Source organism: Hirundo rustica, chromosome 8 (genome assembly GCF_015227805.2).
Source record: "Hirundo rustica isolate bHirRus1 chromosome 8, bHirRus1.pri.v3, whole genome shotgun sequence".
Classification (NCBI taxonomy): Eukaryota; Metazoa; Chordata; class Aves; order Passeriformes; family Hirundinidae; genus Hirundo; species Hirundo rustica.
Window position 1 is genome coordinate 17,473,940 of NC_053457.1, and position 25,839 is coordinate 17,499,778.

General features: G+C 40.3%; 1 protein-coding gene across 4 annotated transcripts in view; it reads right to left on the reverse strand.

Moving 5' to 3' along the window:
- MARCHF8 (membrane associated ring-CH-type finger 8) overlaps positions 1-25,839 on the reverse strand; it is a 96,139-nt gene that overhangs the window by 28,109 nt on the left and 42,191 nt on the right. For all 4 annotated transcript variants that reach the window (XR_005702049.1, XM_040072118.2, XM_040072115.2 and 1 more), the window contains exon 3: positions 7,680-7,730. Coding sequence is in view for 3 of the 4 variants with exons in the window: in XM_040072118.2 (XP_039928052.1) it covers positions 7,680-7,730 (51 nt within the window). In the remaining variant the exon portion in view is untranslated. The remainder of the gene's footprint in view (positions 1-7,679; positions 7,731-25,839) is intronic.

Genomic DNA, 25,839 nt, shown 5'->3' on the forward strand with positions numbered 1-25,839 from the left:
CTGCAAATGAAATTAATAAAACTTAAATAATAAAATAGTTTAAAAGACATACTAAGCAATCTTCTAAAAACGAACATTTAAACCAGTAAAACAGCATGCTGCATTCTGCCATGGAGACAGAGCCATATATTGTTGGAAGTGAAGTCACATATCAATTAATAAATCTGTCTCAGGTTTTATGTTATGAGCAAATCACAGAAGGTAACCTGCTAACAATGAATCCAATCTCTCAGATGCTTCAGTTTAGCAATGAACTCTTCTAAAAAAGGACAGCAGAATGTATGATGTGACAGTCTAATTGCAGATGAACTAGAATCAATGATCCAAAATTTCCCTTCCAAAACCATGTTACTGGTTTCTTGATCAAATTGTCTGGTACCAACAGTGTTAAAAGTCTTACCACTTGGGAAATCAAAAGGCTGGGACAAAAAAGAAATTGTGGCATTTCATTTGCATTTCAAGCTTAAGTATTCTGTTTCTAGATGCCAGTACTGTTCAGGGTGACTTGCAGAAACTCAGCATCTGAGGCACATTTCCTTTCCCACCCATCTTTCTGCTTCAGAACAAAAGGTACTTTTCTCTATTTTCATACACAATGAAAGTGCAGCCAAAATATGAACAGAAATTAGCACACTTGGATAGGCACCACAAAAAGGAACAACAAATCACTGGAGGAAGTTATGCCTCACCCTTGGTTCAAACGAATGCAAGCTGTGGCTACCACCAAAAGACATGGTTCAATGGTCCAGTCACTCAGTCTGTCTTCCTTTCATCCCACAGTTTTGCTCATGAAACTTTACAGAGCTGCATTGCAGCTCAAAGAGTGGGATAGTGAGGTGAGGTACAACACTGCTTTAGTGCCAGTCGCTTCCCAGGAACGTCACTCAATGACAGCAAGGAGTCTCTAACAATGAAGCACAATTGCCCAACAAGAGCACATTAAGATGCAAGCTGCTGCCAAAAGCCTAAGTACCAAGTTTTGCTGGATCTAGGAGGGTTACACAGTGCTGCTGCTGGCCAGTCCTCCCAGCTCACCTGGGTCTACTGACTCAGACACAGCAGCTTTCAGGCACAGAGGTGCCACAGAAAAGAATACAGGCAGCCTTGGGACAGAACAGGGCAAAGAAGAGGTGGTGATGGATGAATGAAACAGGCAGATCCAGCTATCTTGGAGCTCTGATGCTGCTCCCACACAGAGCTCTGCTCTGAAGAGGCTGGGAAAATAAGCAGTCAAAGCCTTCTCCACTCTATAGGTTCTGGCACACACCACCCTTACTGCAGCATCTTTGGCCAAACTGGCTATTTTAATGGAAACAGCAGTAGTAGGTTTTAGAAAATTCCTTCTCATAGAAGGTTTCTGCCATGTTCATATGCAACATGTAGCCTAAGCCTTGACAGCCTGAATTTGACCCTTCTAACCCCATAATCAGTTGCTGAAACTCTGTGGACTGTCATGCCCTTCACACGGAGGAACATCACCTCCAGTGACGAGCCTTGGAGCCATGTGCTGGTAAGTTACTCTGTACAGCCCGACTGGTTGCCTAAAATAGCTCCGTACTAAAGGTCAGTAGTTAGTTAATTGTGTATATTGACATTCCCATCTAACGCAATTCACTGAGGTCACAGCATGGCCTTCTGCACTGGTATTCAGACAATCACAGCAATTTTGAAGGTAACAATTCCTGCGATTCCTACAGTTCTTGCAGGAGTTGCCAGCAGGAACATACACATTTTTTTTATGCATATATGCAGGTGTCCATGCATATATACACATGTATGTTCTCATTCTGCCTCCACATGAACAGTGCTATCTACTGGTGAGAGAACTCAGCCTTTTGATTACATGCTGCACACCAAAACCCAAAAAACCCCCCCCTCCCTAAGAAAATAAAGGCATCTTTGTGGTGAGCCATAGTGAACATGCCAATGGCTTGGGTATATTTCAAGACAACCTGCTTATCTGAGATGACACTTCTTGTTGTCCTACTCCAGTCTGCACTTCAGTAATAGCAATTACATCTCATTTTAAAGAACAGGGCCTGTCACATTCTAGAAACTTTATTAAATTATTCATTAAAGGTAAAAAATTAGAAGCAACTCCTGTAGAATTTTTCAACGGATTGGAAGTCTAAAGGAAACAAAAGTTTTTCCCCCACACATGCAAACTTTGTCATTCTAAGTGCCACATGATTAGGAACATGAATAGAAACATATTAGGAATACTGTGACCCTACTCCTTGTGCTATAAAACATCTAGAAGTCTCAGCTAAGGACCTGGAACTAACACACTAAGAACTATGCACATTTAATAATAGAACACAACTCTCTTTTGTGCAGACAAAGAGTGAAAAGAAGCTCTCTTTTAATTCTTTTGTTGGAAGGAACTTCAGAACAAGGAGCTTCAGGCAAATACAAATTTAGCAATAGAGCAAAGAGCAAAACACTGCACAACTCAGATTTCACCCTGGCATTTTGATTACGGGCTTGCCTTTATTTTATGCACTCCTGAGTACTTTCAGCGAGTCCTGTATTCCAGGTACGTGTTGGCTGACAGCTCTTGCTCAAGTGCACTGCAGTTGAACAGTCTCTGAAGTTCACCGGTAGAGCAGACGTGGTTGTCATTTCACACGTGCCAAAGGAGGCCCCCAGTGGTGCCAACATGCCAAGGCAGCAGTGCAAGACCAAACTGTACAAACCTGACACCTGAGATAGGCTGAACAGGCCACCCACGGACAGCCGGAGGGATGTGACGGGCAGACAGCCCTGCTGACAGGCTGCTTTTGAAAGCTTTTATACCAACATAGCAGGATCAACCTCCAGCAACTTCTGAACTTCTCCAGTAATTTCTCCCTACCAGATTCATACCACATTGACTTCCAGTGCATATTAAAATCAAGTGTCTTTAGAGAGGGATAAGATAAATTATTAAAATGGAGAGTGGTTAAAAATACGTAGGGGAGATATGAGAAAGGCATCTGAAAATTTCAGGACAATCAACTCCACCATGTAATTTTGGCAACAATTTGATAGGAACCAGCAGTCAGCTGCTGGAAGAACTTTCTTCCTTACTTTATATAGTGTATATGACTGTAATTAAAACTGTGTCTAACAACCAGAAGCACAGCTAAAGTCAGCTTTCCCTTATTATTTCTAAAGAAATCAAAAGGAGGATTCTGTCAGGAACTTTCTCTAGAGATTCCAGAGCTAAAAATACTAGAGAAAGGAGGCTATCTATCCCTCCAAAATCTGCCAAAAGAATAATGCAACCTGCCTGTAACAGAGGATTAATGTTGACTAAACTCAGGAACAACTGCACTGGTTCTATAAGGAGAAGAAGGAAAAACTATATATGGCTTTTTGTCTTTAAAAATCTTCCTCAAAATACCTGGAATGGACTGAGGGAACAAAAGAGGAAAAGAAACCCCTACAGGCTCCTCCTTAATGGGGTGCCCTCATACCTATATGAAGAAAGAATCCAGCCCAAGGAGAGGGAATTTATCACAGCACAGGGAGACTTATCACATTCCTTACAAACACGACTGCACTGTGCTCCAGCATGAGATTACTTGCTGTTGTACTTGGGGAAAGAGTATACTTTCATCCTCACACTATACAATTTTTCATGTCTTTTCCTTTCCCCAGTAACTCAGTAGAAGGGTTTTTTAATCAACTTGTGTTTCCCTACCCCCGGGCTCATGTACCTGAACAGAACACCACTGAGAAACAGTTCTTTTCAGTAAGCTTGGTCATCTGATAGACTATAGGATAGCTAACCTCTGCAACTGAAAAACCTAGACTACTTTTCTGCAGACAAATGCTCACTGAATCCATTAAAGCTTCAGGCAACAGTGGACGTGTGTATTCATATGCTTTTCTAAATCTGTTCCAAGCTGATGAACAGCCTAAATGGATTTTAAATTTCATAGCAAGCTTAGGCTACCACTTTGTGTCTGCACTGGCTGCTATTCAGCCTAAGAATAATCTAATACTTTACAGCATGCTTCTGCTCAAAAGATAAAACTATACAGGCCTTCAGAAAAGACAAAGCATTTACATTTTTTAAGGAGTTCACTTTTGACTCCTTTACTGTGATCCCAGTATTAACATTTTCAAAGCTTATCCCTTGGAGGGCCATGAAAATAAGACTACAAAGTGCTTCCCCTTTACATTAGAATCAACCCTCCCAGGCAATCAGATGACAAGAACAGCACACAGATGACCTGAAGGTATTTCCAGACATCACAGTTTCAGGATATATCAGACACTTTAAAGGTAAACAATACCACTAATTTGAGAATTACTGTTTATAGACCAGCTTTTTAAGTGACCTCATTTCCTCTGCTTGTAAGCACAATTCCTTTATCTATAAACTGAGGCCATGAATTACCACTACTGTGAAAATCCAACTTTTAGCTGTTACCAGTGACTAGCTGTGTGTTAAGGTCTTTCTACTATATTTAGAGGATGAAGCTTCTATAAAATTTAGTTATTTCTCTGTGGGGCTTGTATGATGAAGGCACTTCGCATCAATTAGTGGCTGCTTGGAAAAAACGCTGGCTTAGGGTAAACAGCCAAGTTGTGGATCTGGGCTGTAGTCCTTTGTGCAACTGGGGTTGTTTCAATCAGCATCAGTGCTGTTTATGTGTCTGAACAGGGCAAGCTGGGGAAAATGGGCTGTGTTAAAGTCCCATGACTAAATCCATTAAATCTGCCTTCATTTTTTTTTTTTTTTTTTAATTTCAAAACAAATTTAATAGATTTCAGAAATTTAAGTGTTTCACACATAGCAGATTTAAAAGGAATGTTTGAAGTATATATACCGAAAAAGCAAAGAGGGCCCTGGAGGAACGCCACATCCCCCAGTGTGCAACATACTGCACACAGCCTCGTGACACCATATGAAGATCCTCCTACATCTTATTCCCTGCTCCTTTTTCTGCTCTTTCTGGCCTCCATCCCTAGCCAAGTATCCAGGTGATTGCTTTTTCTTGGCTTGGCCACATGTACTAGCATCTCTTCTGCCTCTCTTAGCATCTGCCTCTTGGAGAACTGCCTTTTTGCCCCTTTCTCCCCAGGGACAGCTCCACCTGGCCCCGACACCGGGGGTCTATATTCAGAGAGGTCTTGTTACCTCTACCAGCCAATTATGTTTTCAGTAGCACCATCTGTCTGCCTCTCTCCCTCATCACTTTTAGCCCATGAACATTGCTTTTTCCCTTGGTCACAATAAGTAACACAGCATCCTCTCTTGGCTAAAGGCTGAGTTCTGACTCAATCCCTTCCACTCAAATTGCACACTGCAACTGAGAGCAGTGGAAAGATACACAGTAATAATCACAGCGGGTTTGTAATGACATATCAGCACCAGTAAGGCTTGAATCAAGCGTCAGTGCCAAGAATTTGTAGCACATTTGCTATGTTGCTGTGCTGTAAATGAGATTTGGGTGGAAAAACAATGGCTGAAACAGTCAGTTGCAGAAAGCATGACCATTATTTCTGTACAGACAAACACACACACACTTCAACACATCTGGAAATGCAGCATGTAATTGATTTAACCCAATTTTGGTTGTAAAGCTGCTCTTAAAATGGTGTAGGATCAACAAGTTCTGTGGATTTCAGAAAGGGCTAGACAGACAGCCAAGCATTTCCATACTAATTCCTTTACACCTATCCAATCTGCCTTACTGGCCAGGTTGCTATGGTATTCTGAACAATAGAAAAAAGGGCGCTTTCCTATTAAAACTCACAACTAAAGAAAAGTTTCCATGTACTTAAGCTTCCATGCACCACTCCACTACTATAATCTTTCCTGATTTGCCACTTGGAAGTGCTTGCAACAGCCAAAACACCTGTCAACCACAAAATAATTGTTGCAGTCTAGCACTGAACTGCCTGGATGCACAAGGCAGCATTCAGACATGTAGGCAAATCAAGGGCTGATTTCACTGACGGACTTTCACTCTCTGCCCTTGTTTGAACTTACCTCCAGAGGGGAGAAGGTGCATGGAATGGATCAGACAGAGGTGATACAGGAGCAGTAAGAATCAACACCTCCGGGAAACTCACTTTGCAACCAAAAAGTCTCCTCCATTAAATTGGCAAGACTGACTTTCGATCTCCTCGAGAACTTTGACTTTTGCAACACATAGCAGTCATGTTGAACGTTTCAGCATTTCAAGATGAATGTAAATATTGATGTCTCACTTGCCAGCACTCCCAGGGAGAGCTTTGCCAGAGTGCAAGGTCCTTCCCACAGCACTGCCACACTATCAGCTCTTGATGAATTAAGAATGAACTGTGCAGATTCACAGGGGTACCAAAGTGCTGCTGCCAAAATGCTTGTGGTGATTCGAGACACTCTGGGAAATGATACTTAATGGCAAAACTACTATCTCTGCTGAACAAAACCTGAAAATCCAATTAAGGATCCCTAAGAAGGTAAGAACCAGGCTAAAAAGGATCAAGCACAGTTCCATTTTAGAAAAACCCCCGTGAGAATTTATACTCACCCAGTTCTTATTTCAAAACCCCTTATATGAAGGCACATTTTCTGATGCCAAATGAAAAATTACCTGTTGTAAATCCATGATAACAACAACCACAGCTTGGTCAATACCTTGTGCATTGGGCAGTTGCGCTGCCCTGACAGTAATCCTGTCTTTCGGCTCCAAAGTGAAAGTTGTTTGTGCCCATATAAACCACGTATTGTATTTCATATGGTTTATTTATTATATTTGTATGGTTTATTTATATGGTTTATATACAGTCTCCTCTGCTGGAGATAGTCATGAACAATCCCCTAGATCCAGAAGTACTCACAATACTTATTATGTTGCAGCTATAATGACTCAGTCTTTAATTAAAAGTAACTACAAGCAGCCACTTAACCTGTTGCAACAAAGAGTTGAAGCTTATGCACCCCATGAAAAGTACTGTACAACCAGCACAGCCTTGCTTGCATGGAGGCTTTAAGCAACTGTACTTGTGTAAGCAAAACGTTGTCAGGCTTACGGCTAATAAAAAAATCATATCTGCAATGCAGAAGTAGAGTATGTATTGCAATAATTATCTTGGACAGAAGATACCTTTCTCCTAATGGCATAACACTGCAATTATGCTTTGGATGTGCCCTCGGGCTATGCTGACTACAATGGGAGGAGCATCATGCTTGCCTTACATGACCAGGGTCTGAAAAATCAAACATTTAAAAATACTTACATAGTCACGTCCTGATAACAAGCTCATGACACTTAAAAAAAATTCGGCATTGAAGTAACAGTAGAATACCATTTAACCACATATCCTACATATATTATGGGATGCACAGCTACACGTATCTTACACAGCTTGATCTTATAAAACATACTTAAGTGATGTTTTTGGAGCCACTTTCCCTTCAAGATAAGATCTCAGGCATCTGTCATCTATCTTGCTCCTATCAAGCTAAGGAGGCTGACAGTGTGAAAGAGAAAACCTACCGTAGCTTCCATTTCATTTGACCTGTAAAGAGAGTTGCAAAACACCACAGTTCTAATGTTTCAGGTGTGACTATCAATGACAGGCATAAAAAGCATTTTCTACTGGTCACATCATCGCATGTATCACCCAACTTTGAAATGAAAGAAATCCCAGTATCCCCAAGTTTATCAAAGACTGAGTTACATTGAGCAACATACCTTTGAGATGTTACTAGAGCGGCTCACGGAATGCCCCAAAGCCTTCTCATTCTGAAAGAGCAAGAATAGGATCACTGCAGCAGCAACTCACAGTTATCAAAATATTTAAAAGTTGGCATTAGAAACCAAATTCCATGGAGAAAGTCTTACAGCTGGGGCTTTTAAGGATGTTGCTTCTATTGACATCAGCCTTATTTGCAATAATCACTGAATTGCTTTGTTTGTTTAACAAGATAGTACCTTGCAGAAAATCACACAGACAACATGTGTACAAACTGACAAATACTAAAACAATTATTTATTTTTTCTGAGGGTAGTGTAAAGCCCTTTACTCAGACGGCATCTGTTTTGGAAAGGATACTTCTCAGTATCATGAAGACCTGCTTCATATTCATTTAAAGGCAAACATCCAACCACTAAAGCTGAAAGCTCTTGCTCAATGAAAACCAAAAATATCATAGTGATGTCTGGAAACAATTGTGAATAACCACATGCACATCACTTCAGGATACAGGGCAGAATTATTGAGGAACTTCCTTTTAATACAGAACTTGGAAATAAACTGGATGTATCACACAAGACGGAAATGTGGAAACTGCAATTCTCAAGAATGAAATTAGTGATGACTGTATCTGTTATTCACTTTTCAGCGTGCAGACCCTGATGCATAAGGATGACAATCTTATCTCCTTCAAAAATTAACTGTAGGTTTCAGCTAGCTATTTTGTCCTTTAAGGATGTCTGGTTTTGGAACATCAGTTTACTGTAACTGTAACCGGACACAGTTGCTTCACTTGGAAGAGTCTAGAAATTGCTTTGCAAAAACTTTTCTGAATAAAATCCAATGAAAAATACTTTTTCCTAAACAAGTACTACAAACAGAGCAAGTTGTAACATTCAGTTACAAATCTACATTCCTCTAAGTTTGTAAAGCTGGGATGCAAGAGAGAGATTTAAACCTTCTGACAAAAAGGCAAAGTTAGTACTTTTTCCTGTGGTCTCTATGCTATGTAAGGGCTTCTAGAAATGCATCTTTTTGTTAGGAAACAAACTCTTTCCCATTTATTCCTGAAGAGAATTTAACTTAACAGACACACTTTGATTAACAGCACACTCTTCTAGTCTTCTGGGCAGTGATTGATCAGACAGAAATTGAGATCAGAAGTCCTACATCTGTAACAAACTGGAACATGAAAAATTCCCTGTCAGTCAACTGCAGTTAGTCCTAGGTCAGCACACTGGTCTTAGACCTCCTGCCTATGGTTTGCTACAATTCAAGTGACCCTTCAAAGACTAAAGCCCACACGAAGTCAGCCTGGCTGAGCATTCAGATGCCACACTCATACTTTTGACATCCCTGTACTCCCAGATACTTCTTCCTACAGCATCCTCCACAACAACTTCAAAGCTTTTTGAAGAGAAAAGAGAAGCCAAGGCATAAAACTTTAGGATGTGCTTACAAAAGCAGGGTGCCCCTTCCTTACACCATCAGCTGCCTCTCAACACAGTCCTGGCCACTATGTCAGTTGACAGATAAAAATTGTTATTTCCTTTATTAAAAACATGAGGAAGCAAATACAGTTTTCTGAAATTTCCTGCATGAATCCAAGTACCCAGAAGACAGTAAAATAGTATTTCCGAAGAAAAGGGAAGAAGTGGTTAAGGAACACCATATGCTAGTTTTACCGATGGTCAAAATAAAAATTGACAAGTATCAGAATGCCAGATCTGTACACTGCAAAGCTGAGTTTGACTTTTAAGATGACTATGAGCTTTTGTTACATAGGTAACAGTTTTCCTGGAACACACAAAGACCCTCACAAATATGGACATAAATGCTTATGCAACGACTAATGTTGGACAGGACTAGTGCCAGAACCTGTACAGCTAAGAACTGGCTCCAATCGTAAGGGAGAGCCCAGCTGATTTCATCAAAGGCAGTATAACCATAGCAACAGGACAAAAAAAGAGTTCATTGAAGCTACAGGAGACAGGAGGAAGAAAAAAGGGCCAGGAACATGTTCTCAAGCTAAGACAAAGAGACCAACACACGTTGGCAAGCACAAAGACTTGCCACTGCATATGTGTGAGGTGTGGGGGAAGCAGGCTGTGCTTGGCCTTCTAGGGATGCGTGGGAAGCAAACAGAGCAAGGCTACATGTGACAAGGGAGAGTGAAACCCTTGGGTGAAGAGAAGTCTCCCTGAAGCAAGACAGGTGAGAGTCTCAAATCCAGCCCAAGGTGTCAAAGACAAGGATGAAATGAAAGAGAGCAGAGGTTTCTTCATGTTAACTCAATGTCCCCCCCAAAACCTCCTGTCTAGCTGAAGAAGATGCTTGCAAGGGAGCATGACTGAAGTTAGGCACCGGTGTTGAAAAGGATGTAATAAAATTCAGTAGGCATGACAGGCTGGAAGACAAGATCTGTATTTGCACAACACAGTAGATGCTGCAGAGTAAACAGACTTTTAGCTGCTGCCACAGAAACTCGTCTCTCTGCCTCTGCTCCCAGAACTGATTTTATCTGATAGATGCCAGAAGCCTCCAAGAGACAGATCACATGCATACTTCATCTTTATTCATATACAGTTGGAAACATACCTATCAGAGGTTTCAGTCAGCAGATGACTGCAAACAATTGGTTTTGTTGTTGAAAAAGTGACCATTTTAAAACAAAAAATCAGTCTTGAAAAATATTCCCTTAAGGACTAAAGAGAGCATGCCCACATATATTTAGGAATCTGTGATATTCCTAATGGACCTCTAGAACCTAAGTGCTTTTTAACATCTCTGTTTCTTAGCCACACAAAACAGGTACATCCGTAACATCACCAGGAAATTCACTACAGTAGATTTTAATAGCAGGCACAGTTAATGAGGAAAAGAAACATTAAACAGATAAAAATTATTGTAAAGGCAAACAAACACATCTCACTTTTCACTCTATATCCACCACCAGTACATTAATCTTGGGATCTTTTAGAATTATTCACAAATTAACAGTGACATGGGAATGGCAAGGCTAAGCTTTCATGGTACTATCACTCCCAACAAATAAAAACCTTCAGAGAGTATTTCTAGTATGTTTCCACTGCACAGTAAGACATATTCTGGTTGGTAATTGCAGCTCCAAACAAGCTCTCCTTCCCTCATGCAAAAGCATTAGGCTTTGCATGAAAGATCTACACAAACGCAACATCTGCACGGAAGGACCCTACAATTATCCCCAGTTAGTGTCACTCTCCTTTAGCAATTCAATCTTTATGTATGGAATAATGGGAATCTTGCCTTTTGAAGTCATCCTCCTCAACTAGAACCACCTGGCAGGTGTTTAAAAACAAACAAACCCCATCCAGACAGGAAAAAATTACCAAGTGCAACTTGTCACTTCTCCTGAGCCATTCACTGGCAGTTGACACTCTGAAGTCCACAGCAGCTAGCGTGGCTCTAGAAGAATGACTGAAAACCAGAAAAATTGCTACTCAGTCCTCTGGATGTACTTGCTTTCAGCTGCCAGAATCCTCTTCCCAGTTTTCCTTTCTTTTTCTATCTCTCCCTTGAATTTTCTCCCAACTGTGAGAGACAGAGCTGCCTTCTTGCTTCAGCAATTACTTCAGCTCACATCTGCCTATCTTCAGGGCTCTGCACCTCTCAAGGCCTTTTCAGTTCAGATATCTAGAAGATAACTCCCTTCTGTCCTTCCTTCTACCTCAGTCTTTCATATATGCAGCATTTCAAGTTATTTTACCCTTGCTTCCCTACTGCAATATATCCATTTTCCACTAACCACAGCAGCTACATAACTCACACAGCCAAACTCAGAATTCCTGTGAACCACAATACATCAGCTCCTACAAAGAGAACCAGAGCAGCCATAGCTGCTCTTGTCCACATAGAACACCACTGTATCAAACTGACCTCTCTCCAAACCTAGCTGTAGACTTACTGCAACATCAGCAAGCGGGCACCCTAAAGAAATACAACTTAAATATCTTGGCCACGTGAATGGTAAAAAATATATCAGTAAAATAATTTGGAGTATTTCCAACACTCTGGGTTCCAGTCATTAAGGCAGGTAAATAGAAGACCACAGAGGAATCAGTTTCATAGCTTGTGCAACTGCCTTCTGGTGACATCTTTGACTACACACCTCAGTCCAGTGCTAAGAATGATTAATGCTAAACCCATCTTTACCTCTGCTCATGGACCTGCAGAAGAACCTGCAGATCCCAGAGGGTTAGCAAGATGACTTTCATTCTCTTTCCATCTGGGAAAGGACAGAGGGCACCAGAGGATGGTACTCCTTTGTCCTCAAGACACCAATGGCTATGTGTGAACCTAGCACAGGCTTGCTTCTTGAAGTCTTAATTCTTTAACACACCAGTGACCTGACAGGGCACTATATTCCCCATTTTGCAGTACAATTTCTGTGTTACATTATCTTATGTGATAACATGGGTTAAGAGCTTCATCTGAAGATAGGTGTTCTCCATCTAAAATCTCAGTAACAAAGAGCAGAGACTTTGAGTACGGTGTGACTGCAGTGCCACAGACAGAGATCCCTACAAGGCAAATACTAACGTGCCCAAAAGAGACACAAAAACAAACCAGGTCAGACTGGCTAGAGCACTGCCAACTTGTGGTTTTCTATGTGGACTCTGAAAGGCATTTTAATTTCATTTTGTGCATTATAATTGCATTTTACAATTACAGATTAAGCAAGAGATTGGTATCAAGCAAAATCACTTACTGTTATCAACAATTCATGTCAATGAATTTTAATGAAGTCATCTGGATAAATGGTCACTTTACTTAAAAAACTTCGAAGAAGAGAATGAATAAATAACAACTACTTTGATTCATACAGAATTTCTCATTCTTAGATGTGATGAGAATTACAGAATGGAACACAGAATGACACTGAGGCTGCCTCATGTGGAAGTGCAAATTTTTATTGCTGTACAAGACCATCAGTCTGGTACCTTTCACTAAAATCTTCTCAGTTTGCACACTTTTTACATGCACGTGCCATGTGCCCAATTTCAGACCAAGAAAGTAGACTACAAAGTTTGGCACCTAAGATGTTACACCAATGCGCTTATCTTGCTGTTGCCAGACAACCTGTGTGAAATTGACGCACGACTTTCTGCGATGCAACACAAAAAAATGAATCCTTCCCTCAGGGAAAAAAATAATATGAACTACAAAAGACATGATCCAAAAATATACACCTTTCTTGATAATGGAAGCAGTACACATTAAGCTTACAGTGAAAATGCCATTTCAAACCATTTTGTGTATTTAACAGCGGAAAGAAAGAGACAGGCGCTGAGGAAGTCTGCAATTACAAACACATTAAAAGGAATAACATTCTATCTTTTACAATATAATTGCATTTAATGCAACTGCTGGAATTCTCATGGTACACTAAACATGTCAATATGCCAAATCAATTGACTATTTTAAACATTCAGAGATTAAAAAACCCTCTAGGCAACTGGTAACTTGGACTGTCTCAAGCTGCCTGCAGAGCCTCTCAGAAGAGCTGGCCTCTCCCGGTGTCTGCAGGTCCCTGCAGGTGCAGTGCTTGCTGTGAACCCCAAAACATGGCACGATCAGGCTGTGTTTTGGTTTTGCTCCTCGGGCAGGGCAGCAGCTGCAACTCGTGCCTGACACACGGGCCCAGATTACTGCCTCTGCTCATCTAACATGGTCCACAAAGCTGCTTTTATCTTCAACTCATACCACCAAAGTGTACTGATAAAACAGTGAATTACCAATTAATCTCTTAGCCAAGGTCACAAAGGCCTCCTGAATCTAAAATCAGATTCAGAATAACACTAGAAAACTGTCCACTGCCGAAAGAAAGCTTGATACTTCAAGTTGTTTCTATATTGCTCAAGGATTTGACCTTCTTTTCATCCCTTTACATCATGATGTAACATGATTCCTCATTAGCCTGTTTCTGACTGCTCGGATCATAAGGGCAAACAATGTTCCCTAGAGACTTTAGAGAAATCACTTTCCAAATGATGCTGGGAAAGTGTTCAGGGTATTTTTGTTAACATTTAACATGATATGGCTAAAAGCACATGACAAAAGAACTCTTGAGAGAGCACTTGTAGATATTATATCTATTTAGCAATACCTAATCAGTACAGACCAGCTTGCTTCGTCCTGAAATTTTACCTTCGCATTTTTATCAGTGCAGTCAGCAAAATATTCTGCCTGAAGCATTTCAAACTCAGTGTTGAACGATCACAGAAATTTAGGTAAATGATCAACTAGGGCCTATAGATGCCATTAAACTTACTGAGCCAAACACTGGGTAAAGCAAGATCCTTGTAAGATTCTAAATCGTGATGCTCTGGAGGGCTTTTATCATGTTCTATTATGTTCTATTTCTAGCAGCATTTGTTTGTAAATTCAGAGAATTCACTAAGAAGAGTGTCTAAGAAAAGCAACATATTCACGCATCCTTAAAGAAAACACTACTCTGGTAAAAAAATTATTCACACCTAAGGGAAAAGGTACTTTTCATTTAAAAGATAGAGCATTGGAACTGCAAAATGAGAATCTTTTAAATCATAAATGCGCTAATAAAGATTGATATTAAATGACTCTTCAGAGTTCCTGACTAATTATCCAGAAAATTCCAAACATATTGACTGACTATAAATCACAAAGAAATTTAAAAACATACATGGGGTAATGCCCACATTTACAAACTTTTAAGCTTTTTTAATTAAAAAATCCCACTCCCCTGTTCCACCTGGGAAAAAAACCTACAAAACTAGAGAAAGCTTGCATACAGCCAACTACCTTCTCTTTCCCCAAAACTCATACCCTCATACCAGAAATGGCAAAAAACTCTTGAGATGCAGCAGGCTACCCTAACCAGTAACCCAAGAGCATTTTATATCATTTTGTCAAGGAAGCACAGTTGATCTCACACAGGGCCTCACCTGATGTTATGGGATGCAGCCAACTAGTGTGAGCCCAGAGTGGGCTACCTGGGACTAGGGAGAAGACCACTCCTGGGCACAGCATCATTCAAGGGCACCCACTGGTGTTTTGCACTGTTTGGTGCTGTGAACATTTAAAAATCACTGCACTACTACATCACCAGTGCATGGCAAGAACCTGGTAAGGCAGTGCTCTGAAACACCCGGCTGCATCCCCAGCCTCCTATGCCACTGTTAACCACACGCTCCCACAGCCTGCCTCAGCAGGACATCTTCTGCAATTGTGGATTTCAGGGCTTCCTGCAAAAATTCAGAGCTGAAGAACCCAAGGTATGATATCTCCTGCTTTGAGACATCTCTCTGTCAGGACCATTCTGTTTGCTCACAGTTGTGCGTAAACAACAGTGACTCAAGACAGCCATTTCTCACTGACCAAGAAATTCTGTGATTTGCACAGTGCTAGAGGCTGAAAAAGCACACAGGGTTTAACACACTCTAAATGTACTCCTTGGCCAACAGGGCACACTGGTGGCTCAAAGACTCTGACTGAGCCACTACCAACACTCTGACCACAACAAAAGTATTTCAGTAGCTACAAGTGGTAGTAGGTAGTTTTAAAAATACTAATTTGCCTTAAGGCATGAGAAACGGAGATGAAAAAATTGCACTAAAAGTCAGCTAGAAAGATGTGTACATGGAAATCTACATTTACTACGCATTCAGCTGGGAGAAGCAAAAGAACATCTACATCCTAAAGAATCCCTGTGCAGGAAGGGACAGCTGCGCAGTGCTTACATAGTGCAACACTGAAGCCAATGAAGCTCTGGTGGCTAAATTAAGGAGGGATTACCCACCACAGCAGAGCCAGTCAACCTGCAGGCCAACACAAAGTAAAAAGAAAAAAAGATGTTTTTTTGAGCAGGTGGTGTGAATACAGTATGGTGCTTGTAGCTGAAAACGGGATGCTCCATGTGGGCAACGTCAAAACCTAAAAACCCAGAAGACAGAAGACTGTCTGAGGCAATTGGATGGGTGACTTAAAAATCCTACCAGCTGAAGAGAAGAAGCCTTCCAGGAGAGCACTGCTCTTCACCCATTTGGGAAACTCAGCACACACACTGTCTAATAAGGAGGGCTGAGGTTTCTGTGTGTCTGAATGAGCTGAATGCCAGCAGCTGCCTAAGAACTAAATTTACCACCACAGTCCCAGGAACGCCTGCATTTTCTGCTAAAATAAAATCTCTGGGCCATTAGCCTATTGAAACAGAAGCTCTTCCACTTAACTGAAGACATTTACTAATTTTCTTTCTGCAACTCTTATGCTCCAGTGAAATCCTACTTGGCCTCAGAGTTTTTTATGGAAACACACATGCATCAGCTCTAAAGTACTGATATTATGCAAGTAGTATTAAGCAATTCACTTCTTTGGGTTCTTTTGCCTCACTCATTTATTCCTATGAAACAGAAAATGAACTGCAGCTGTGGAATGTGCTGGCTGACCTACTGGGGACAGTGCTGCATTCCTGCACTGACACAGCATTTTGTAAAGTTTCCTTCCCAAGGGGAAAGGGTTATAAATAAGTCTCATATTCACATTACATCTCCTGTTCTTTATTTATCTCAAGCTTTGAGTGAGGACTTTTTGTGTCACAGGAAATTGCATCAAAGTTATCAGGAAAAGTGTATTAACTAATACAATTTGACTTTTGTCAAATTGCCTTTGAATTGACCCCCACAAAAGCTAGATTTTAAAAACCCAGTTTCTATCTGTTCTATGCTCACTGCTCCACACATTCGCTATCTGCAGAAATCACTGGCTATCTGTGAAATCTGCAGCTGGTATAGAAAACAATACATATTATTAAAATACATAATTTTGTATTTTTTGAAGTACCTTTAAAAAATCACAAAGAGCCACTAGATAATTAAAGGCATTTTCTTATACTTGCTGCAAACACATATAACCATACCTTTAAGGGAGTTTGTTTTCTCTTAGCCTTTACACCTGTAATTGAGTGAAAAGCTGAAACAATGAAAGAAGGGCCTCACCACTGGTACTAGAATCCAGCAGAGAAGATTCCCTTTGGGGGTACGATCCTCAGTTTGCAAGCTTTTATACCTGGAGCATCACACCAACCACATGCTTACTGATCCTTTTACATCAAAGTGCTGACCCAGAACTGAAACTTCTCAGTCCACACACCCCCTGCCCCAAACCTATTTCTGATTCTTCTCAGTTTTAAAAATACAAAAAAAAAAGTTACCCTTGAATGTAAGTACCATACTTTCACTTTGAAATGACTGCTCAGGTATCTTCCTGGAGATTGAAGAAAAGTAACTACTGCTCTGTAAATCCATTCTTCTTAAAAGCCAAATCCCAGGCAAGCAGTATTGCTTATCTGACATTACAAAATGTCAAAATCCTCCCTTAGATTTTAGTTTTAAAGGGGCCTTTCAGAAGGCATCCAGCAAGAAAAAAGAAATGCAAACCATTCTCTAAAAGACAAAACAGATGACTTCTCACAACAAGCACTGTGGAAAAAGGCGGGAGCACAGGGCGGAGGATTAGATGCTGCTGAGCTGCATCTTGCAAGTGCAGGCTGTGAGAATGATCAGACAGTACCATGGGATAAGGATGTGAGCTGCATGAACAACTGGACTGTGCTCTGACACACAGAGACCTAAATGTACAAAGACTCAAACCAGAACACTGCCGCCTGAGTTCAGACTCCCCTAAATTTAAAATTCACAGTTGCTGTGTTTCAATACAAACAGTAACCAAACATGAGTGAGACTGATGTGAATTTCCAAGGAAAAGCTAAGATACGTTTATCATCTGTTGCATTTTAACTCTGTTTCCCTTCCCATTCCACACATACGTGCTTCCCTTTGAGGAAGTCACAGATGCCACTGTGTTTTCACAGGCATCCAGGAGGAAATTTATAGATGAGATTAAACGATCCCTTAGGTCAGGCAAGACCTCAGATTGGTGAGCAGGGATTCCTGCAATAAAACAAGAATCATGAACAACGGGAGTCATCCCAAATGAAAATGCACTTACAACTGATCAAAAGACAATAGTTCACCCTGCGGTTAGGACAGTTTCCTATTACCCTTACAGTTCAATTTTTAATAATTGTCCAAAAAGGGAGATAGAGATATTTAAGTATCAGGTCTGGAAAAAGTCTTTGTACACGCTCCCTGTAGCTTCCCTTGTTTAGTGTGTGGAAGTGAAGAAAAAAATCTCATGTCCAGTGAAAAGTTGCTGGGACAAACCTCTTCCAGTCACTTAAAACTCCAAGCTTTAGAATCCCAAAGTAATGAAACAGGCAGTCTTACCCTGCAGCTAAGAATAAAGTAGCATAACAGAGAGTAAATAACGAAAGCAAGAGTTCAAAGGAACAAGTGGCCAATTTTCTATGCAAATGCTCAAAAAAGCTGATATTTTTCTTGACAGGTTCCTGAACACCATCTGCTGCTAGTACCCAAAATGACAGAACGAACGACATTAAAAAGAGGATGTAAAATTGGAAGAACCTCTCTTAGTACATTAAAGTATTTGGGTAACACCCACATTATCACTGAAAATTAGGTTGTACTACAGGATTGAAACTTTGGTGCACAGTGCACATGCTTTCTAATATAGCACCTTTCCTCCAAAACAGTATTCCCCCTCCAGATGAAACACTGCAGTTTCCCAGTGTTGAACAGCACTAGGGAGCAGCTCAAAAATAAGAGCAGAACAAGATGATACCTGTAAAAGAGATATGATGAGGCCAGTTCGCAATTTACAGCCTCTTGCAAAACACACGCCTGAGCTTGATATCAGTATCCTGAAGCAGGCTAATGTGGCAGTTACTTGGCAGAGAAGAAACCTGAGGCACAAGGAAATGATGCTGCCCTGAGTGAAATTCACCCCTGTTTGTACTACTGTTGTATGCAGTGTTGCTCTGTGTCACAGCCAGCAGCTGTGTCCTGTTACAGGCACGTGGCCGAACGGTGTGTGTGCCTTGCACAGGATGAGTTTCACGTACAGTGAAGCCATGCCAAAGCAAGGAGAACATGAGCGAGAGCTCTCCCCTCCATTCTTCTTGGTTGTAGAATGTAAATGTCCAAGCTGGATCTTGTCAGGGCATTGATTTTCACATGGAGTATCAGACTTCAGGATATGCTTTAAGAGCTGCCTCCCAGAAACTACCACCTGGCAAAACATTGACTACTTCTTAGAAACTGCTTCCTTAAAGTCAGAGTGATGTATTTCACTCCACCAATCTCATTTCTCCCCTGAAACTTTTCTGTTTGTCTCCACCACAGACAAATTGTAAATTTCATCACAAATTGTCACTGCACTTCCGTGGCTGTAAAATGACCTTTAGTTCTCTAAGCATGTGGTCCATGAGCATGCAGAAGGTGCTCACAACGTCCTCATTCCCCTGTACATGGAAGCAAGCAAATTGAGGGTGATGCAAACTCATATCTGTTCAAAGATGCCTAATTTGTTTTATTTTGTTTTGGAGTTTTTTTGTTTGTTTTGTGGTGGGGTTTTGTTTTTGTTTGTTTTGTTTGCAATTTTTTGGTGGTTTCTTTTTTTTTGCAAATGAGGCCCCAGAGCATAGGAGATCTACAAGCTTGTCTCAAAAAAGTTAGGGCTTCCTTTAGGTGCTCAGATATTTAAGTTTTTCCAACCTTTGGCACACTCAGAAACCCTGCTGCCTGTGCTCCCAAGCACATGGGCATAACTGGAGCATAGCAGTGTAACTGAAGTAAGAGGATTAGGTTTCAGGAGGGACATTTTTTGGTGAGAGACTAGAGGCTTATGGAGATTAAAACAAGAGCTGCTTCCCAAAGTGACAGGGTGGAACCAGCAAAGCCCACATATAAACAGTGCCTTTAAGAAAGCATTGCTTTGTATCCTTCAGAAGAGGAGATACAGTGAGAACCAATGAACCAGTGACCACAAGTGCATCTTCAGCCACCACCACTGTCCCCAGCACCATCTTAACTCACATCACACCTGCACTTTCTCTTTACTTGTGCCTTTTATCACTCTTGATTCTTCTTAAGATACTGCTCTTCCCATATGAACCAGCCCATTTCTCCTGTCTTTCTGCTGTTATCTTTATTGTCTTTCACTGTATCCTTCGCCACCCCTACAGTAACTTGGAAATATTTTTTAATTCAATGTAAGAAACAGAATTTGGGATGTTATACAAAAGAGGGTAACTTCCATATCAAGAATCTAGAATGGATAGAAATATAGTCATATTCATAAAATCTAATCCTGGGTGCAAAGGGGAGCTCCTGTAAGCTTTAGAAAAAAGGATTGCAATAATTTTTAAATCCAGAAGGATTTAATTTCTCTGCCAGCTCTAACACTCCTCAGAAGTGGGGCATTAGATTTGGCTTCCAGTTCAACATACCCTTCTAACAAATACTTACAGATAGGGTGGTTTTATTCCAAAGAAAGATATGGAATAATCTCAGTATACAAGAGTTACAAATACTGGAGGGCCTAGAACGACTGGAACATTCTGTCTGGATGTAATTAAAAATCAGAATACTGTGCCAAATTCAACTGATGCTTTCAAGAAAGAAGAGAATTCAGGAGCAGGGCTGTGTACTGCTCAGCAATACAACACATGGCAAAAGGCTGGAACTGATTCAGAAATCTTGTAACTCAACACAAGAAAAGATGACTACAGCAATCAACAAAAGGCACTAAGAAGGAAGGATACTGGTGTAAAAACTGGAGGTTTTACTGGAGTAGGAAGACTGTCAGGCATATTTATATCAAATGCATGAAAATCCATACAGAGACATATATACATCTATGTTACAAAAAAGAACCTCACAAACTACATTTTGTTTCCATTTAATGGAAAGAACGTGCACTAGACAGGGTAAAATCAAGGGCTATAGTAAACTAAGACTAAGAAACCCTCTCAAAAGAGAAATCCTTCAAGTGTCACCTCAGTGTTAATGACAAGGTAGTTGATTTCATTTGTACCGCAGACAACAGCAAAGAAGACAAGTTAGGCTAACCACTGAGGAAGGGCTGAGGAACTAAGAGGTGCACTTTCTGTAGTCAGACCTTCATGGCCTTGGACACTAAATCTTCCCAAAGCACCGCTGAAAAGTATGGGACAGAGTCAGAGATCGCCTCTGAAAAGTGCTGACAGGTGCAAGTGGTTCACATCTAAAAACGGTAAAGAAGAAGACAACTTGCAAAAATGCTCACATTACAATGAGCAGATTCTCTTCCCACTGCTGATCAGGAGCTCATGTTTCCTTCTTGTTAAATTCATACTTCTTGCTATTGCAGTTGCTCTGTTTTCATCTCGGATGTACTTGTGTTCACCCTTCATTTCCTTTCAGTGAAAAGCATGTTAACATCTTCCCTGGAGTCAGACATGTGAGAAGGCTTCTACTTGTGCTTCTGCAAATCAAAAGCAGCTGCTACATGGCATGGCATGGCAAAAGTGAAAACTCTTTTAAATAAAAAGCCAAAGAGCAAAAAAGGGAAAGGAAGACAGACCAAGTAATAAGCAATATAATCTGCAATACAGCTGAGGAAGAAAAAATATAAATAATCCTCCTCTACCCCTAATTTTTTGTTTGCTTTTTTTTCTAATAACAGGATGTCTCTTACATTTCTTTTTGAATTTCAGATGAGAAATGTTGGTCCTCTGATGACAATTTGCACAAACCATTAATGGTTTGAAGCATCAAGAAAAACTAGTCTGAAGAGCCTAATTCACAAGCTTTTTCATGGACTAGGGAGAGACTATCAGACAGCAAAGGAGAATGCAGAGTTCCTTTCAAACTGTACCCAACCAAGGAATATTCTTGTCCCTGTTGTACTTTACTTGACTTTGAGATAAATGTGCTGCAGAAATGAGACTGTTAAAACATCCATCCTACAACTGCTGCATCCCAGAAATCCTTTCACAGAAGAACCTCAGCCCCCACGACTGTGTTTCTTCCAGTTGTCATCTGCCCTAACATTATTATAATTTTGTAGGATACACAGTTTCTTGATCAAAAGACTGAAATAAAAGACAAAAATTTGGGCCAGATTATCACTGCATTTAACTATCTTGGTTTTTCAATATGAGTTTAGTCTCTGTTCTGTTTGTTTTTTAAAAAGACTGCCTTTCTTGCATTATCACATACATTGTCCTAAGCCTGTTCCTCCCCACACAGGACAGTTATATATTTTATGCCAGATAACCAGGAGATAGTCTCAATCTTGCCTGTAAAAGAGCTTTGCTCCAGTACAGCTGAAGGAGACAGAGAAGAAAGGTTTATAGAAATGGCTTCTTGTAGTGAGCTACATCACCGGTGCTTACAGTATATTAGGAGGAGTGGTGTCCTCTTCTTTTTAAACCACACTGTGTAGGTTAAAGCAACCTTACTGCGAAATTGGCTTGGTCCTGGAACCACTCTTCAAATCCTCTTTACATTTAATACAGCATTTTTGCAGAAGAGAAAATGCTCAATGCCTAGTTAAGAGCTTCAATAGGGTTGTAATTTGTTTAAATGCCACAGGTATGTCATGAAAACCATGGTGCAAAACACCAACACAAAACTCCGTACCTCACACAGTCAGTGAAAGCTTGCCTATCAAAACAAGCTTTATGGACAGAGAGGTTTCTTTTCTTTTGTCTGTCTACTGTGTGTTTGCCATTTAAATACAGGTATTTTAGTAAATCATACGCCTTCAAAGTACAGCTTAGGCTTACAGCTCTCCTACCCTTGCAATAAGAAAGCAGTGAGGAAATGTCTTTTAATTGGGAAAATGCTTTCATTTGAAAAGCTGATGTGGCAATGATAAGGTATTGTCATAATTACTTGTCACTACCTTAAAGCTGATGAAAAACAACAGGGACAGTTATAAATCACTGTCCCTTAGAAACCAGCAGCTCCCAAGCTTTGTACACAAAGCCATTTCAGGGATACTGAATGCAGCTAAGCTCATGTTTCTTAATTCAAGAGTTTCTGTCCAACTGTGATAACTACACCAGACTGCAGCACCGATGATCACTAAGTCAACTCCTACTCTGGCCCTTAATTGTAACCTGGGAAATGAAAAGCCAACAGAAGTCAGGAGACTAATTTCACTTGAAACAAGGGATATTTTTAGCCAGAACAACACACAGTTAGTACTCTCACAAAGACCAGTGTGGGTGCAGGGCCACAATTATGGGAGAGGGAAGTATTTAAAAAAGAGTAAAATAGCAGAAGCAGAGTTCCTGAACAATGCACACAGAAAACACAGGGATTATTACTTTAACCAAGATCGCCCAGCCTGGATTTGAAAGCAGAGCTGGTGCCTCAAATAGCCTAAGGTATTACATCTGGTTCTTCAAACTAATCTGACCCCTTTGAGACAGACAAATACTTCCTTGGGGAAGAGTGTTGTTACATCTCAACATCCTTATATTAACCACTGAATGTCAATTGATATAAAATAAATACCCCAGTGAGTCATAAAACACTGCTTTTCCATTAGACAGCAAGTGAGAAACTGAAGACAAGTAACAGCAACAAAATTAGTAGTTAACAGAAACCATATGGAATGGTAAAAACTGTTCAACTATTAACTTAATATCAAGAGAAAGAAATAACAGTGTGTAGTAACCACAGAATGCCTCAATATGGAGACCAACCAAACAACCAACACAGCCATCATAAGGGAGCTTAAATCCATTGGTTTTGACATTGCCTCCTGTTACATTAGGCTAAGCTGGGAACTTGACATTAAGTAAGAAAAAGGGAAAAAAAAGATCCCCAGACAAGAGAAACACAAAAAGCCATGTTAGCAACATCTCAGCTGCCTATCAGAAGGTGCAGAAACCAGTCTCTGGAAGAACATTTTAAAGACATTTCTTCATTCTCCCAACACTCTCCTCTTTTTTGAACTGCCAAATTCTATCACTGAAGAGCTTCAGATTCCCTTTCTAAAAATAATTTTAAAAAAATCATATATCTCCACAGTCTTCGCTACGATCTAGTTTAAGGACTGTCTAGGAATTTGCCAGTTCATCACCAAATTGCCACTCAAAGCATTATTAGCTCTAATATTCAGAATTCAAAATGTTCACCACTTTTTAAACAACAACAATTCAATTTCAATGAGCTCCTATACACTCCCCCCCCACCCCTTACTCAAGATTCAAAATTATGAAATTAGCTTAAAATTTATAAAACAAGTGCATACATCCCTAGTCACGGAAGCTGAGCACACCAAAATACATGATAAAAACAAATCAGCAGCACTGCCTGGTAACTGCAACAGAGGAAACAAATCTTAAAAAATACACATTTCAAGCGTTACTTAAAAAAAAATTTGAGTAAGATTAAGAAAAAACAGGAAACCTTTATCTACATAACTTTCAGTTACGTGCAGGACAGATGCAGGGGAATGCTCCATGCAGAGATCACAAAATTACTATTTATTTTAACATACTCATTGTTTCAGTATTAATGTTTAGATTTTGCTTTTGAACATGGTGCACCTCAGAAAGAATTAACAGTATGTTTTAGTAGGTTATTTTTGTTGGGGTTTTTTGTTTGTTTGTTTGTTTTTTTGTTTTTGTTTTTTTTTTTCCCTGGAGAGGTGAGGATAATGATTTAGGTGGTGGTGTTTGTTTTTGGTGGTTTTTTTTTTTTTTTTTTTTTTTTTTTTTTGTGGTTTTGGTGGTTTGTGGTTGGTTTGGTTTTTCATTAATTTTTTTGTTGTTGTTGTTTTGTTTTTCTTTACCGGGACTGAAAATTACAGTGGTTTTTTTTCCACCAAATGAGGCTTCGGGGGGCGGGGAGGGGGCATGGCGATGTTATCACTTAGCCAACAGGCTGAAGTCATTGTGTCCTTTGCCAAAAGGCAAAATAGAAAAAAAAAATGGATGGGACAAGGGGGAAGAGTGTGGTGGGGAAATAATCTAAGTAGTCTTTCGGCCCTGAATTGCTTAACTGAAGAAATGGGAATATCAGCCTCCTGCAGTGCTCTTCTAACACAACCTCACCTTCTCCAAGCCAATAATCTCTTTGGAGTACATCCTATATTTTTAAGCACTTCTGAACAACTTTACAGACATCTTCTGGTGTCTGCAGTACATCAAAATAAGAGAACTTAGAAGAAACAGCACTGGTGGATATGCTTTGTCTAGCTGTAAAATGAAAGGCTTGAGTTGAGCTGTTCGGATTTCCTGACAGCCAGGCTCGTAAAGCAAGCACTCCGATGAAAAATTCCTGCCAAGCAGGAGACAAAGTTCAGGGTATGGCCTTCTTGGCCATCTTGACCCACTGTTGGCTCATATTCATCCAGCTGTCAACCAGCACCCCAATCCTTTTCTGTGAAACAGCTCTCAAGCCACTCCTCTCCTCCGTAGAGAGCTGCACAGAAAAGGGACGTTGCTAACAAAGGAACATGGAATCCAAGACACATCACAAAAGAGTATTTTTAGGAAATGCAACCGTAAGAAAGAAATCAGTAACTTTAGCAAAAAGTGGAAAGATTCTGTAAGTGAAAGCAATATATCTAGATGAAGTGAAATTTAACAAAAATTAAATCCCAATGTCGAAAACACATCAAGTAGAAACAAGAAAGGGAAGGAGAGCAGGTCACAAAAAGACATCAAAAAGCAGAGGAGGTGGGAAGAACAGCATAATCTGAAATCCTCTCTGTTCTTTACAGATTTATGAATGTTAAAGATCATACAGAAAAGATTTCTCCTATTTCTTTAATGTGTGTCTTGTTTTTTTCAGTAACTCAATGCAAGACTGAACTATCGACAATTGCCTATTTCGGACCTTCCCCAAACGCTCTTCTAAGATTGTCATGCAGGAGGAGGGTTTCCCCTCTGAGGCTGGCTCATTTCTACTGCAGCTGACAGGACTCCTGCACTTCCCAAATTCTTTGCAATCCTTTGACATAACTCACAGTGAAGGAGTTATGTGGCATGCAAAGTGTTATTAACAAATACAGAAGGTACAGCTGGGTAGCTGTAACATTTGTGGTCGTGCTGCATATGACAGAGACAATTCTCTGTCAAATCACTCTTGACTATCTGTGCCATCTTCCAACATATTGGGGAGGCACCATTATATGGATGATGATATGCCAACTTTTGATGTATCACAGAACTACATGCCTCTTTTTTTACTACTCCCTAAGCATCTCTTGTTGCACATTGCT